Source organism: Aquarana catesbeiana, linkage group LG01 (genome assembly GCF_042186555.1).
Source record: "Aquarana catesbeiana isolate 2022-GZ linkage group LG01, ASM4218655v1, whole genome shotgun sequence".
Taxonomy (NCBI): domain Eukaryota; kingdom Metazoa; phylum Chordata; class Amphibia; order Anura; family Ranidae; genus Aquarana; species Aquarana catesbeiana.
The window spans coordinates 185,147,254-185,165,456 of NC_133324.1; the positions used below are offsets into that span (position 1 = coordinate 185,147,254).

Consider the following 18,203-nt stretch of genomic DNA (forward strand, 5'->3'; position numbering starts at 1 on the left):
GATTCCTCCACATTCCTTCCATTCCTCCAGCACATTGAGATTGATTTACTAAAACTGGAGAATGCAAAATCTGGTGCAGCTCTGCATAGAAACCAATCAGCTTCCAAGTTGTTTGTGAAAGCTTTAACAGAAGAAGCTGAAGTTAGAAGCTGATTGGCTACCATGTACAGCCGCACCAGATTCTGCACTCTCCAGCTTTAGTAAATCTCCCCCTGTGTAGTAGTAGAAGATTCCTCCTCATTCTAAGTGTCATGTCAGCTCCTCCTTATGCAGCACGTGTATCAGGTCTCTGGCCCCCCCCCTCCTCTCCGGTCAGTGGTATGTTCCCCTCCTCCGCCCCCAAAACACTCGGCGACCCCAAAACTCCCAAACCTCGCAGGGGGCGTGTCCGTGCGCCCGACAAGCCTGGTGACGTGTGCACTCTCCCTCACAGCCCGGCTGAGGGAAGGAATGACGCGTTCTTAGCAAGCCCCGCCTCTCTCGCTGGATACACTCAGTCGCTGAGTTGCGAAGCGCCGGCCGGAGGAAGCGGGCTGTGTGGACGCGGGACGTGAGCTGACTGACTGAGGGCGGTGTGTGCACACCGGTGTACGGGAGGGGAGTGCTGCTCGTCCGCCTGCTCTATGGAGGGGAAAGTTTGCGCTGTCACTGTAGTGTGACCTGTGGAGCCGGAGCATGTGAGAGCGGGCGGAGCGGAGACCGGACGGAGAGAGGCGGAGGGGCTGTGCTGGAGGGCTGACAGGGAGCTCTCCCCACCGTCACTATGAAGCTGAGCCGGCAAATCACCGTGCTGGGCAGTGCTGTGTTCTGTGTGGTCATCTTCTCCCTATACCTCATGCTGGACAGAGGACAACTCGACCAACCCCGGGACCCCCGGAGAGAGGGAGCCTTCCCCAAGGTGAGACCGAGGGGGGTACTCACCCCGCATACCCATCCCCCCATACCAACCTCCATACCGCCCTCCCCGGGGACACGATCACAACTTTCACTTCTCACATACAAACTCTCCTGGTCTGTACACTACAGTGTATGTATAGCCGGCACTAGGGGGCCACTGCTGGGGAAGCGACACTTCCTGCCTGATCTACACCATACATCCACTTCTTCTATACTAAGTGTGTGCTCTATATACTCACACCATACATCCACTTCTATATACTAAGAGTGTGCTCTATATACTCACACCATACATCCACTTCTTCTATACTAAGTGTGTGCTCTATATACTCACACCATACATCCACTTCTATATACTAAGAGTGTGCTCTATATACTCACACCATACATCCACTTCTTCTATACTAAGTGTGTGCTCTATATACTCACACCATACATCCACTTCTATATACTAAGAGTGTGCTCTATATACTCACACCATACATCCACTTCTTCTATACTAAGTGTGTGCTCTATATACTCACACCATACATCCACTTCTTCTATATACTAAGTGTGTGCTCTATATACTCACACCATACATCCACTTCTTCTATATACTAAGTGTGTGCTCTATATACTCACACCATACATCCACTTCTTCTATATACTAAGTGTGTGCTCTATATACTCACACCATACATCCACTTCTTCTATATACTAAGTGTGTGTTCTATATACTCACACCATACATCCACTTCTTCTATATACTAAGAGTGTGCTCTATATACTCACACCATACATCCACTTCTTCTATATACTAAGAGTGTGCTCTATATACTCACACCATACATCCACTTCTTCTATATACTAAGAGTGTGCTCTATATACTCACACCATACATCCACTTCTTCTATACTAAGTGTGTGCTCTATATACTCACACCATACATCCACTTCTTCTATATACTAAGAGTGTGCTCTATATACTCACACCATACATCCACTTCTTCTATACTAAGTGTGTGCTCTATATACTCACACCATACATCCACTTCTTCTATATACTAAGAGTGTGCTCTATATACTCACACCATACATCCACTTCTTCTATATACTAAGAGTGTGCTCTATATACTCACACCATACATCCACTTCTTCTATATACTAAGAGTGTGCTCTATATACTCACACCATACATCCACTTCTTCTATATACTAAGAGTGTGCTCTATATACTCACACCATACATCCACTTCTTCTATATACTAAGAGTGTGCTCTATATACTCACACCATACATCCACTTCTTCTATATACTAAGAGTGTGCTCTATATACTCACACCATACATCCACTTCTTCTATATACTAAGAGTGTGCTCTATATACTCACACCATACATCCACTTCTTCTATATACTAAGAGTGTGCTCTATATACTCACACCATACATCCACTTCTTCTATATACTAAGAGTGTGCTCTATATACTCACACCATACATCCACTTCTTCTATATACTAAGAGTGTGCTCTATATACTCACACCATACATCCACTTCTTCTATATACTAAGAGTGTGCTCTATATACTCACACCATACATCCACTTCTTCTATATACTAAGAGTGTGCTCTATATACTCACACCATACATCCACTTCTTCTATATACTAAGAGTGTGCTCTATATACTCACACCATACATCCACTTCTTCTATATACTAAGAGTGTGCTCTATATACTCACACCATACATCCACTTCTTCTATATACTAAGTGTGTGCTCTATATACTCACACCATACATCCACTTCTTCTATATACTAAGTGTGTGCTCTATATACTCACACCATACATCCACTTCTTCTATACTAAGTGTGTGCTCTATATACTCACACCATACACACACTTCTATACTAAGTGTCATCTACACTGACATGTTCTCATACATTGTACTAAGTGTCATCTACAGTGTGCCAAGTGTGCTGTACTGACAGGATACATTCCCCTCTGTACTGGCAGGATACATTCCCCTCTGAGTGTTATCTACAGTGTGTTGTCTATACTGCCAGGCTACATATACATAATACTAAGTTTGATCACCACTGACCAGGCTATTTATACATTGTACGAAGCATGATCAACAATGACAGGATACATTATACTTGGTGTGATCTCCAATGATATGATGTATACATTGTAACTGAGCTGGACAGCCCTGGCCATTTAGATCTCGGCACAGGGAATGTCAGGAGCTCCATACTTTTGGAAAGGGATGTCATTTGCAGTCACAGGCATTAAGCGGGGACATGAAAGCATATATATTACCACTCCAGGCCAGTTCACACTAGCCCGCAATATATCTGGGTGAGCGTCCAGCTCTGTGTGGAGGGTACAGTAAGTACAGCAGAGATGGGTGATAGCTTGCCTTTTTAGCTGGAGCTGATTGGTCCCAAAGCACATCTGCGCCAGTCTTAGTAGATTCACTCCATTGCATTTAGGTGAAAGAAGCTCATATCTGCCATTCCAGCACAATTCTTTTAAGTTCCCTCTCTAATGAATCAAAATAGTGGATGAGCACTCTCCGAAATAAGAGGACACTGATCTGCAGCTTCTGATCAAGAATAATGTTCCAAAGTATTTGTTGGATGGATAGTGATCACAGGACCGACTCCTGACGCAAGGGTTCTGCCATGCACGTTTTGATTTGTCAGGTCCCTGGTGAACCAGCTGAATTTCCATCCGTGTGTGGCCAGCTTTGAAAATTAATGAAGCTGATTGGTTGACATGTACAGCTACTCCCAGTTTTGATATTTTTTTTTTTTTTTTTTTAAGATTTCTATGAAGTGGTATGAAACCCATTGATTTAAGTTTCTCAAAACCGTTACTTTGAAGTCGTGACGTGAATGATAGCTGTCACAGTTGCCTGTACTCTCAACCACGCTGTCAAGCCATCAAATGGCTGGTGTCCGAGCTGATCACATATGCACCACCATGGCAACTGCAGATAAAACAGATTCTTAGATGGCATCTTCCATGGCTGTAAAGCATAGATGGGTTTAGTTCCGCTTTGCCTGAAAAAGCTGAAGCTAGAAGCTGATTGGTTACAGCTGCTCCAGTTTTAGTAAATTCTCCCAGTATACACATTTGTTTTCTTCCGGTCCCATTTTATGGATCATTCACACCATGTCTGTTGATCTGCATAGATCAATGGAAGCTCAATGTAAGGGCACAATTGCTTTCTATGCTCTCCGTCCACACCATACATGTGAATGGGCCCACCATCACACATCAGATGCATTTGGCTGTGTGGGTAGCCTTGCTCAATGTATAGACAAACAGGTAAATGGTGCAACATGCTGTTTTCAGCACGTCGGCACCGCTTCCTTGTAATGCAAGCTCTTGAGGTGAACAGACTCTGAAAATGCAGCATGCATTTCTAAGCAGCACAGCTTGTCATCCAACATGCTACCACAATAACACAATACACTACATTGTATAGAGGTAAATGAAGTGTCATTTTGTGACACTTTATTAAAGTAAAAAAGTAAACCGTGTGATGTATTGTAACTACACATTGCACAGCCTTTCACTAAGGACAATGTGTTCTTGTGTGCAGACTGCTGTGAGGGAGCCCTTAGAGGTGAATTTAGGGATTACAGAAGACTTTGTAATTGAAAAATTACCATGTTACGTTCACCACTGATTGCACGTGTAATGTAGCTGTGACGGAACGGACAGAGGATGTTACGTTTTTAGTAATTGGAGTTTTATTAGAATAACAAAATCTACCTCAACTGTATTATTTACTGCTAGCACAATCTTCATCATTGAATTTGAGTCAGGCTTACGTAACAAAGCAGAACATTCTGTGCAGTATCTGGCAGCATCCTGTCTATTTTCTTTTTCTGATAAATTCAGTTGAGGTGTTCTTGGTTTAATTTCTATAGACCTGCACATTGTATATCACCCTAATCCTTTTGCACCATCTTATTTACGCCCAGGCATAATAGAGCTTAACAATTGACAAATATTATGTTTCAGAAGTGGAAAGTTTGGCATCGGTTTGTACCTGTTCTAGGTGAAGCAAGCATATAATAGTTTGTTGTTTAGTGATATGTTTTCATGTTTCCTATTCATTTAGTTCTGGCATGTACTGCTTGTTGGCGCCTAATCATTTATATTATAGTGTTACTTATAGCTGTATTGACATACATGGAAAACGTCTGTTTAGAAAGAAATGAATTTACTTCCAATGTAATGTCTTTGGAGATAATAATGGACACTGAGCATTTGAAGGTAAGCTGCACTTTTAGGCGATACCCTTATTTTATAGGTGTGTTTAGAACACAGTCCTTACTTAATAAGTGGACCTCACCCCAGCATTACAAGGGTTACATTCCGGAGTGTAAGGAGCAGTCTCCCAAAGCCTCTTCTCTCAGACTTTTTGGATGGTGGTTGCACTCATTAAGTACAATGCAGGGCTGATAGCTCTGTTATTTACATGAGGACGGTGAGTGCCCGCCCACAAATCGGAGTGTAGAAGAAAAAGTGCCTAATGTGTGCTAAAGTGAGGAATAAGTTAAAGCGGTAGTAAACGCTAAATAGTAAATGAAGAAAATGCTCCCTCTTGCAGGTTTAAAGGGTTTGTAAAGTCAGAAGGTTTTTTTTAAATCTGAAGATAGAAAGCCTTCTGTGTGCAACAGCCACTCTTCAGCACTCCTAATACTTACCGGTGCCCCATCTCTGTCCAGCAATGTCCACGAGTGTCTTGGCCGTCCGAGACTCTTCCTCCTGATTGGCTGAGACACAGCAGCGGCACCATTGGCTCCGCTGCTGTCAGTCGGCCAATTAAAAGAGAGAGGGGGCCGGGCCGCAGCTCCGTTTCTGAATAGACACAGGGAGCTGTGACTTGGCTTGTGTGTCCCCATAGCAAGCTGCTTGCTGTAGGGGCACTCAACCGGAGGGAGGGACCAGGAGCACAAAAGAGGGACCCGATAAAAGGATCTGGGCTGCTTTGTGCAAATCCACTGCACAGAGCAAGTAAGTAGAACGTGTTTATTTTTTATAGAGAAAAAAAAGACTTTACAATGACGTTGTCATAATATACTGGTATGCACTGCATAGTAGTACATTGTAACAGACTTGCATACAAAGCGAGTCCTCTAGCGCTGTGCTGTCATGGCTCTCCCTGGCCCCTGATGACTTCCATCTTTGCCCAGTCTTCCTTCTGGGTTTTGTATCTTCGGCTGCTTGAATGGCCGGGTTGCGGTGACGTCACTCTCGTGCATGCACATGGAAGTTGCATTGCTGCGGCACACAGAGCGGGCTGTAAATGTGGTCTGAGTTGCACATGTGCAGCTTGCATTACATTATCCACTGACAGGTGAGGGGACTTCTAGGGGCTCTTCTGTTATAAAAACAACTCTGCCTGTCACTGGATTTATAAAATCATCACTTTACTACCACTTGAAGTATCGCACCTTATTCCTCTACTCCTAGCATTTACCCCTTGGGGGGTGGGGGAACTGCATGGGAAATTTTTGTGTATTTCCTGGATATCATGTTTGGCAAGTACAGTATATGATAGTATCTTATTTTTCTTGTCTGCTGCCTGTGAAAGAACCAGTCCATTCATACCTGAGGCCTGCTAAAGAATCCTGTGCTTTCTGAGGGAGTTAAGTGATATACTTACTAGCCTGTTCAGGACAAACTACATTTTTGCAAGTGTGGAACGATTTTCCTGTTAAAAGTTTCTCTATTGCTACTTATTGTTTGAAAATCTATTACACCATGCACATTCGTGACGCCCACCCGTGTAATACTAAACTCTTTTGCTTGCAGTCAGCAAATAGGAAATGATCTAGCACAGTTCAGCAGGAACAGTGAAGGGATAAAGAAAGGTTAATATTAACAGAAGAGCTGTTTGTTTTGTAGGTAGGAGGAGATTGATCCACAGTCATGGGTGATTGGTTTGCTTGGCGTGTGGCAAAAACATGTACTTATATGTTGGTGATTTGTAAAAGTGAAAGGTTTTTACCTTAATGCATTCATTGTATGAAGGTAAAAAAAAACCTTTCCATGTCTGCTTCCCCCAGCCGCCCCTCTCCCCAAAATTCTGGATCTAGCACTGTGCCTGAAGCAGTCTCACCCTCTCCTCACAGGACACTCGGCAACAGCATTTGACCACTTTAGGTTCACTGACTGCTCTGTCCCCGGATGATGTGGTCTCTGCCCCTGACAACAACTCGGACATGCATGTTATCTCAGGAGAACGGGTCTGTGTTTTCTTCAGACTCCTTCAACTCAGCACATTCTTCACACTGACACTCACTAGACAGCCCTGTCTGTACAGGCTAACTTATGATTACATAAAGGCAATGGGTCCACGGTGTAGTATGACTGATTTGTAATAAAGCTAACAATAATCACATACATACAACTCTAAATAGGTTTTCTGAACACTAAATCTGTTTTCGTCAGTTAAAAAAAAAAAAAAAAAAATTTGCATCGAGACTTGCTGAAATTATCAGATGTAGCAATGATCAGCAATAGAATTGTCTGGACTTTCGACCCTGATGATCTCAGCAAGAACAAACAGTTTATTGCATCTGATGATAGGTCTTATGTAGAATTGGTCTTAGGGCCGTTTTACACCAAAATTGCACAAGAACATGGTACGTGTTCCTGTGCGATTCCCATGCATTGCAATTTGCAGCCCATTTATTTGAATGGGCTGCAAATTGCACCAGAACACAGTAAAAAGTAGTTTGTGTTTGCAGCACCTACAGCATACTATTATCAGTCAGTACAAATCCCCAGCACAGTTTTGAAAAAATATATATAATAGAAGATATTACAACATAATATCCAAAACTAGCATTTTGTGCAAAGTGCAAATAGTTTTCAAAATAAATACAATATCTTCACTATGATAGTGTTACACTTTAGAAGCTTTTGTAATCCATCCAGGTGCCAAAACATCAAAACATGCTGTGCCATCCTTCACCTTCTGCGATCGAGAACCGATCTTCCAGTGTATGACCACACAAGACCATTAAGTGAATGGCACACTCACTAGAACTAAAGACTGCAAAGTGTGCAGCAAAAACAGCCTGATTGCCCTAAACAGCTCATTTCCTCTTTGCCATCTGAAGTCTCAGCTACTGACGGGAAGATCCATCTCTGCTCTCACAAGGATTGCGCCCCTGCATGAGAATTGCAGCCATTGCACAAGACTAAATGTAGGGGAGCACCGTCAGTGCCAGCAGATCGCTAAGGCAGTGTGTTTTGACAGTGCAGAAATGCAAACGGAATGCGCCTTTCCTGCAACGCGTTCTGGTGTGAACTGGCCCTTAAAGGAAACCTGTACTGTGGAACATTTGCTGGATTCTATTATTGAACTTTTCTTGTAAAGCTGCTGGTTGCCTGTCTTGTTTTCTGAGTACAAGATCGCACGTTCTGATGTCACTCTTATTTCTCTTGATTACGTATTTCTGGTCAATTGTTTGGTAAGTATTAGCCAAAGACAGCCAGACAACTAGTATTTTCTGCAAGAGGTCAATAATAGCAACCTCCATATTTTTCTGCTTTCTTTTTATGCAAACCTTTTTGTCTTCACAGAGACATGGAGACTTCTCATTCTGAAAGTGCTAGTTACCTGGCGGTTAGTGGCCACATTTATTAAGCTAAGTGAAAATTCCTTGTGAAGTGAATAATATGTTTGCCCTTAGTAAATCAACCTCTTTAACTTTAAGCACTTCAGATCCATTAATTCACTAACACATAATTATGCAGACAGAAAATTCAGATATTATGGGTAGATGAATCTAACAGTATTGAAGCCAGGGTTGGCATAACAGCCAGGGAGTAAGCATTTTCAGGGAGGTTATTAATGGCAGTCTCCATGTAAGTTGCCTTTTTGCTGTCCAATCTTTCAGTCAGTAGTTTTTTTTTTTTTTTTTGTCTGTTTCATAGACCTAGGCTATCTTATGATCACTACTTGCTTAGTATCCATTCTCCTTTAGTAGTGTCTTGTCTGGTCTTGACCATTCACACTTGTGATTATCTGTGTATTTTATCCCCCTTCGGTTATCTTGTTAGTCCAGTGTTAAATTGTTGCTGCTCTTGTATTTCTTGTTAAATGTTTCTGTTAGTAACATTTAAGTAACTGTATGTGATGTTTGTTTTTCTGCTGTGCACTATCATTCCATGTTTCAGGACATGCTTTTGAGAGAGTGGTTTTCTTCTTTAGGACAGATTACTAAGCCACTTCTGGCACAAATTAGACACCCTGAAAACGCATGTTTGCATGCATTTTCTAACATGTGGGACTGCTTTTGGGTTGGGAAATTGGAAGTTTGCCTTGTGTTGCTCTTGATTGCCATGCTTTGTGCTTTTTATTGATCAAGTGTCTTCTGCACACAACTGTACTGTACTATTGGCATTATCGCGAGATTTGGGAGATGGTTTTTGAGTTGGTTCAGGGAAGAAAAACGCTCAAAAACTGCCTTGCTTGCCACCAGTGAAGACAGGCCCTTAGTGTATATAGTGTTTGTGTTTTCCTATAAAATAGAGGAGGAGAACAGAGTGCACTGACATGGTACAGAACAAATTCTTTAATGCAGAAAAAAACTTTATATATTGCATTTGCATATAAAGAACCTTATACAACAGACGTGTAGATTATGTAAGTGCAGTTTATAAAGGTTTTATCTGGATTAGGACTTTTTTAAACTGTGTGGTCAGTTTAGGTGGAAGGTCAATTCTGTATTGCTCAACCCTGGTTGAGAAAGGTTGGATTAACCTGTTAATATATTTTGGAAAAGGTGTAAGAGCGCTACCCAAAATGAAAAAACAATAGTGGAAACCAATAATAAGTGTATGTGTATATATGTGTGTGTGTGTATGTGTGTGTGTGTATATATATATATATATATATATATATATATATATATATATATATATATATATATATATATATATATATATATATATATATATATATATATATATATATATTTTTTAAATAAAATTATATAATAAAATTATATATATTAAATAAAATATAATTTATTGTGTGTGTGTGTATATATATAATGTATTTATAGAGATACAAATCTATTAAAAAGAATCTCAATCAAGAAAAGTGTTCCAGAGGAAAAAATTCCAAAATAAATGTTCAACCAGTATTCCAAATCAACATGGGGAAAAAACCCTCCTAGCAGTCCTCTGCACACTACACCTCCTCAATAGGACCATGCTGTTTGGATACAAATCATCTGTCTCTGGATCATCTCAGGCAAAGGGAGTAATGGAAGGAAAATACTTCATGGTGTTGTACTTCATACAAAATGTATTAAAAAAAATATGTAGCACTTAAATTTAAGAAAGCGGGGAAAATCACATAGGTAACACAGCCGTGGAACTTGCCAACAAGCTGCTCGTGGTGACGTCTAAGGAATGCTGCTCCACCCGACACGTTTCCCCATAAGAGGCATCATCTGGGATCAGGGGCTCCTCCCAGACGTCACACACCACGCAATATATACTCTAATCAGGCAGCAGAGACACTGAATACGCCCTTCAAGGCTCTTCCTGTGCCATGTCATTTATTTCACAGAATGTTTTCATTATTAGAAATCGATTAAAAAAGGGTGTCTATGCATAATTGATTGACTTTTATATAATGCATAAAAGCTAAATAAATTAAAACCTTTGCATAAAAAAAAAAAAAAAAAAAAAATTTCAATGAATTCTCTATACACAAAATTAGTTAGTGAAATAAAATTTTAGAAAGGGACGCAATTAATTAAAAGCATTTGTATAATTGTCAGAAAAAAACACAGGAAAAAGACAATGAAAGGTCCTAAAATATCCAGCGTCTACAACGGAAATACAAGGACCTCCTATACCGCTATACAGCCAGAAAAAAAAAACAGCATATAGAGATCTTGTACCATCCCTATCGCACATAAGAAAACTAAACGTGACTATAATGGCTTTTTACACTATTTAAAAATTATTTTAAATTATTTCCAAGTAAACAAGCCTGGGATTAGCGATAAGGTCTGTAATATAGTGTAAACAGTAACTAATGGTTAGGGAGACAAAAGGAAGAACCAGAAAAAGATTTTTAAATAATGGGTCCTAGGGGTCGGATGGCTCAGAGCCATACCGACCAGATAAACTTCATCTATTGTCTATATAGCACTTAATATCCCATTCCACATTAAGGCCCAGGGGATTATATCACTGTAAGTCAAAATCCACTGGGTTTCTCTGCGTGAAATGTACATTTTGCTACAGTTTTCTGTGGTGTGCAAAGTTCAGCTGCAGGTGTTTTACTTCCTTTTTTATTTGGGTCTTTTTTTTTTTTTTTTTTTTCCTAAGCCTAATGTCTAGTGACTTGGGCTCCGTGACTTGGGCTCCATGCACATTTTAAGTGGTTGTAAAAGCACAAGGTTTTCTATGCACGAAGGTAAAAAACCTTCTGTGTGCAGCAGCTCCCCCAAACCTTACTTGAGCCCATTTTGATCCAGCGATATCCAGGAGAGCCTTGCCTCTCCGGGGACTCGCACTCCTGGTTGGCTGCCGTTGATCACAACCAAGTGAGCCAATCAGGAGACAGAGGGGGTGGGGTCGAGCAACCGCTCCATGTGTAAACAGACATACAGAGCCGCGTGTTGGGAATGCACTTGCTTGGGTGCCCCCACAGCAAGCTGCTTGCTGTGGGGGCACCCAGCAGGAGGGAGGAGGCAGGAGTGCAGACATGTGACCAGAGAGGAGGAGGATCTGGTCTGCTCTGTGCAAAACCACTGCACAGAGCAGGTAAGTATATAACATATTTGTTGTGTGGGTTTTTTGCATTTTGGGGAGCGATTTGCCAGCAGAAAAAAAGCTGAATGCTCCTATCTGCTGCTAAAAGCTGACACAAAACTGCTAATAGGAGCATTTTCCCAGTTTGTATCTGTGGTGGTAGCATTCGCTTGTCTCCTACCTGGTTTCCTGCTTCCATTGTACCTTTGCCTCCTTGCTTAGCTCCATTAGTCTTATATTGCAGCTCCCAGTTTTCAGAACTTCCAGCCTTGTTGACTAATTGTGCTTAGTCTGTGTTCATTGTATCCTTCTCCCCCTTTTTTTTTTTTTTTTTTTTTTCCTGTTTCAGGTTAGTTGTATTTGTGTAGGCCTGTTTTTTTCTTGTATATTTTTTTCGCCAGTTGTGCTGTAAAGGTCAGTACGGTTAGACATACCTAGCCTTTAGATAAGTGGCTTCTTGGGACCCCTTGTTGTACCTGTGCCTGGGTGCCAAGAAATGTTTCCTTCAAAGCTGCTGGGACCTATAAATGATCAGAGGAACCTCATTAATTTGTGTGTGTGGAGGGGTTATAAGACTTGTATATTTTTCTATTTACATGAAGACCAAGCTGTCCACCAAAACTGACACAATTTGAACAAACTATACTATTACATTTTTTTTTTTTTTTACTTGAGTTCAGTTCTAAAGTAAACCTGCATTTAGAGAATACATGGTCTGCCAGTGTTGTATTTTCATGTCTCTGATCTGGAAAACCTAAGCAGACCAGGAGTTCTTACTTCACTTCTGAGTTCACTAGCTGCATACTGGTTCATGCCAGTGACCCTGGGTTTAGCCCAGAGGCAGTCAGGTAACTAGCATTTTTAGAAGGCGATCAGCTAAAGCAGCCCCCCCCCCCCTTCTTCTTCTTTTTTTTTTTTTTTTTTTTATAGAAAACCCACTTCTTTTAAACTTAAAGTAGATGTAAACCCAATGTCATCCTTTCTAAACTACTGCCATAGGGGTTATCTATAAGGATATACATGCCTCCTGCATGTATCTTTACATGTCAAATGTCTCCCCTCTGTCTGTTATGAGACCCGAAAAACTGCAGATTCTGTGGGTGGGTCTGTTGTCTGGAGCTCGGTGGGTGGAGACATGATGTCAGTAGACTCCCCGCCCATCTCTACACTCTCCTTGTCAATATGCATTTCTCCTGTGTATTTCTTACACTGAACTTTTGCTATGATCTCGAACATCCAGTGAAAAGACAGGAAAGTAACCACATGACTTCAGCATGCCAAATCATGCTGAGGTGTGGAACAGCCAATCCTTGCAGAGCTGCTGAAGAAAGGAGTGGGGGTGGGAATTAAAAAATAATGCATGTGTCTTAGGCTAGTGCACGAGATATGTAAATCATCTGTCACTCACAGCAAGGGGGAGGATTTGACAAAGTTTTTCTCTGTCAAGATTTATCTCGCTGAACAATAAGAGGATTGCTCAGAGCTGGAATAACTCTTTGTGGCAAGACTGGGCTCAAATGATAGGAAATCTTATACTCTATATTATGACATCAAAAAAAGAAAATACAAATTTCCGGTTTACATCCACTTTAAAGTGAAATGCCATAAAGTTTAATATATCCAGTTAGCAAAATCTGACTGTGTGTGGCAAGCATTACAAGGCAGCTTTAATCTGTAGGGGAAACAAATGCATGGCTGAATTTATTTGCCTTGCTGAAATCCACAATGGGCTGGGCAAGGACACGTTCTTTGTAGGGCTGGTGTGCTAACTTTTTCCACAGCAGTAAAGAAAAGCTTTAGATTAATTTGACCAGCAGGACTACCACTTAAAGGTGTTTGATGCACCTGTGGTGTACACAAGCTTGGGGTTGTTGTCAACTGCTAATGGAGACACACACTAGTGCATTGTGTTTAAATTACATCGGGGTCCCACTTGCGATTGGGCCCTGGCATTCTGCCACTGTGGGAGGGGCCCCTAGACGGCAAGGAGGACAGCATGGATGCTCAGTGAAGAGCCTGCCCCGGGCGCTCTTAATCTGAGGTGAGGAGGGGTGAGCGAGGGACATGCAGGGAGCTTCTGCCACTTCTCCTTTCTGACAGGATAGACTATTATTCTTCCTCATGCACAATGTGCTTCACCTTCTTGCTTCTTCCTCTGTCTCACTTAATCTGCTCATCGTCTCCAGCGGTCGGCACCTCTACCTTCCCTCCACAATCATGCAGTAAGTTAGCAGTGATCCTCTTAACCTTTTTTTCTTTCCTGTTAACTTTATCCTTTTTTCACCTATCTGCTCTACCATCCATAAATCTGCACTACACAAGCCCCTGCAGCAGCCCCCCCCCCCTTCAACTGTGGTCATTCCACTCTCCCATATGTCTGGCACCCTTTCCATCCCAGTGTATTCCTCTACTACCTGTTCTGTCCCTATAATGCAGCCTTAGCACTCTCTCTGTATTCCTTCTTCATTTACTTATTTCGGGTACTTATACTTCATGTACTCTTACTACCTAGACCCCCACCTATTCACTTCTTTCTTATTCCTAAGGCCCCTTTTTCACAGGTTGGGCTCTGCCAGGAGTCTGCCTGCTCAGTAAAGAATCTGTCCACTGATCCCTGCTGAGCAGACGGATGGCTGGTCCATGTCCACTCCACTTATGCAGAGCAGCCAGACACAGCCTGTTCTCCTCTATGGGTGGGCGGATGTAAGCGGACCACCTGTCTGTTTACACCCAACTGCCATCCAATCCGATCCACCAGACAGATGGGGATCCCCATTCGTCTGTTTTTAGTGAATCGGATTGGATGTCAGCAGGTGTAAACAGGTGCATTTCTGTTTACGACTGTCACTCCATAGAGTGGAGAGCCAGAATGGAGAGCCAGTTGGGTCTGCCTGAAAAACTGACACGCTGACCCAATAAGTCCACTCATGTGAAAGGGGCCTAATAGTGGTGTGATTGTATGAGCTGTTTACATGCGGTTTATGGTACGCTACTAATGAATTCTTTTAGGACATGCATTTTCATGAAAGTACATCGAATTCCTGCATTCTACATATTTGATGAACTTTCAGAAAACACACTGCCTAATAGAGTTCAGTGGGAGCGCACCTAAAACCACATGTAAAACACATACAATCACACTGTGGCCAAATTGCAGCACCCTGATGTGAGCCCACTATGAGGCTAGTTTCGTACCTTTTGCATGACAGGAATGTGGACAAAAGTGTGGCTTTCCTGACACACACCCACCAACTGTCCCTTTAATAGACACACAGCAGTGCCATTAATTAATGGCAACCCCACACACTGCGAACACATACATTTTCACAAACCACATGGTGTACCTATCTCAAAAGTGAGCTATCCTGGATCTGTTTAAAGCCCTGATGTTTCACCTAAACCAAACAGCTGTTTAACATGTAAAAAAGTGTCAATAAATAAATTCTGTTTAAAAAAAATGTAAAAAAATAATTAGGGCTTGCTTTGCTCTGAGCAATTGGCATTCAGATTGCTCTTCATAGATCATTTGACAGGCAGTAAAGAGGTTTCATATTGCCTCGGGACCGCCTGCTTTAACCCCCTCAACTTTGCACTAGCATGCCATAACCATGTGCATTGCATGGAGTTGTGGGGCGCTTGCAGAGCAGCACTATTCACTTGATTGGGTCGAGTTCAGCAGGGGGGTATAATGCCATGCCACTGTGATTAGTGGGAAGTGCCCTAGGCTCAGAGGGAAGGGCCTCAGGACCGATTGGGGGGGGGGGGGGGTCAGCAGGGTTTACATGGAGGCTGGTGGTGCATGTGCTGTTTGTTTTTCAAAGGTCTATCTAATAAAATATCTCATTCCAAAAATGCTTGTACACTATGCCTTTGCCTAGATAAAGAGGGTAGGGGCGAAACGTTGGCTGTTGCTGTTATTTCGTGATGTGTGGGCCAATGGATGTTCAAGTGACTAATCAACAACAAAACTTAAACAGAGAATGTCTGTTGTGGTCAAATAAAGTGTGACGATGTTGGAACCTTCCCTTGACTGATTGGAAGAATGTTTTCTCGTGTCTGTAGACAATCAGTTGGCCTCTGCTGTGTTTTCAGACCCATAACTGAGTATAGGAATATGACGCTACATAGAAACGTGACATGTGAACTTCTGTTCATGAGTTGGCAGATCTTGCTGAGATATTTTCTTCCATTTTCATAGGCTTTAAAGATGCTTCAGCTTTAAACCCTGCACTATTGCTTTTGTAAATAATCCATATTGTGTGTTTACTGACTGTAAAGGGGGCAGGCAAAGAAAAGTTAACAAATTTCCTAATCCTATTTAATGTACACCGATTAAGCTGGCCATTCATTATACACTTTATTTCTTATTCAATGTTCTTTAGATTTACCTTTTTTATGTAGTGCAAGGGCCTGCCTGATTGCATACAAATTGAAAGTGCTTAGGTTTGACCTCCCCATATTATATGGTTTTAGTAGATCTGAAGGGAAATTGTATAATGTATTACCAGCCTTGGGCTCCATTCACACCTATTCAGGTGCGATTGCGTGTGCATGTTTTTGCACATTGCATTTGGAGCAGCCTATTAATTTCAGTGGTCTGCCCTATGCATGAAAATTGCGCACAAGAAGTGCATGACCCTTTGTGCATTAAGGTGCCATTAAGAACATTAAGAACCAATGACACCATTGCACACCTTAAAAAGGGATGCTCGAATTTGTGCGCTCTTCCGCAATGCACAAATGTGTATCTAGCTTTAAAGTGTTAAGCTTCTAGTTTCCTGCTGCTATGTGAGCAGTGGCTTGCCAGATTAATTTTGCTTGGATACGTTCAGTAATCTCCTGTGTGCCAGGAATCCACTATGGCTGCATATAAATGCACACAACATATCTGCAGATGTTTTCTATCTACTTCCGTTATTGTTGAGGCTTTACCTTGTCATCTATTGCTTCCTTTTGCTTTCTGCATAGATCAGTTTCACAAACATGTATTCAAATTGAGGTAATAGGTTTGGTTTCTCTTGCGGTTAAAGAAGTATGGGTTTTGCTTTTTTTCCCCATAATCATACTTGGGTGGATGCAGCTTTGGACCATCGGTCCGATGCTGCTTCTCTGCACTGAGAACCGAGCCATTGAACACTACCGATGGCTCGGTGCTCTCGGCTCCCCGAGAGGAGAGCTGCCGACTGTCAATCAGCAGCTCTCCTGCTCTGCTCCTCCATGCTCATAGGAGCACTGAGCTGTGGAAGGGTGGGGAGCAGCCATCTCAGCAGCTCGCTGAGACTGCCATCAGTCCAGGCGCCTGGCGGATCCAGACTTCCGAAGTCAGGATGATGCGGTGCCTGGACTGATTCCAGTGATGTCAGCAGAGAGAAGACTTCTGACCGATTTGCACTCCCGTGACCCTTAGAAGGTATTCCTGCTATATAAATTATAATAAAAAAAACAATTGCTTGAATAAGAGGTGTGTGTGTGTGTGTGTATTTTAGGTCAAGCTTTCCATCTATTTCAGAAATGAATATAACTTTTTATTCTGCCTTTGTTTTATCTTACCAAAGTTTTCTGCACAGCAGAAATCAGTTAACCACTTCAGCCCCGGACCATTATGCTGCCTAAGGACCAGAGGACTTTTTCCAATTTGGCACTGTGTCGCTTTAACTGCTAATTGCGCGGTCATGCAATGCTGTACCCAAATGAAATTTGCGTCCTTTTCTTCCCACAAATATAGCTTTCTTTTGATGGTATTTGATCACCTCTGCCGTTTTTATTTTTTGCGCTATAAACGGAAAAAGACCAAAAATTTTGAAAAAAATGATATTTTCTACTATTTGTTATAAAAAAAATCCAATAAACTCAATTTTAGTCATACATTTAGGCCAAAATGTATTCGACCACATGTCTTTGTAAAAAAAAGTCAATAAGCGTAGTTATAGCGTCTACAAACTCGGGTACATTTTCTGGAATTTACACAGCTTTTAGTTTGACTGCCTATGTCATTTCTTGAGGTGCTAAAATGACAGGGCAGTACAAAACCCCCCCCAAATGACCCCATTAAGACAAGTTTTCAAGTTTTTGAAAATGAAGAAAGACAAGAAAAAAACTTTTTTAAAAATTGAAAAAAGAAAAAAAAAAAAAAAAAAAAAAACTTTGTGACAAAAAGTGAGGTCTGCAAAATACTCACTATAACTCTCAGCAAATAGCTTGGGGTGTCTACTTTCCAAAATGGGGTCATTTGGGGGGGTTTGTGCCACCTGGGCATTCCATGGCCTCCGAAACTGTGATAGGCAGTGAAGGGTGAAATCAAAAATGTACGCCCTTAGCCTGAAGGCGGTGCTTGGTTTTCGGGGTCCCGTACGTGGCTAGGCTCCAAAAAAGTCTCACACAAGTGGTATCCCCGTACTCAGGAGAAGCAACAGAATGTATTTTGGGGTGTAATTTCCCATATTCCCATGGCATGTTTGAGCAATATATCATTTAGTGACAACTTTGTGCCAAAAAAAAAAAATTTTGTCTCTTTCC

At 41.8% G+C, this 18,203-nt stretch overlaps 1 protein-coding gene across 2 annotated transcripts in view; it reads left to right on the forward strand.

The window, feature by feature from the left end:
• The first annotated feature begins 432 nt into the window (after nt 1–432).
• The window catches only part of MAN2A1 (mannosidase alpha class 2A member 1), a 314,922-nt gene continuing 297,151 nt past the window's right edge, over nt 433–18,203 (forward strand). The window contains exon 1 of one of the 2 annotated variants that reach the window (XM_073624602.1): nt 433–898. In XM_073624602.1, the coding sequence (XP_073480703.1) occupies nt 764–898 (135 nt within the window). In that variant the 5' untranslated portion in view covers nt 433–763. The remainder of the gene's footprint in view (nt 899–18,203) is intronic. The other variant, XM_073624603.1, reaches the window with a different exon arrangement.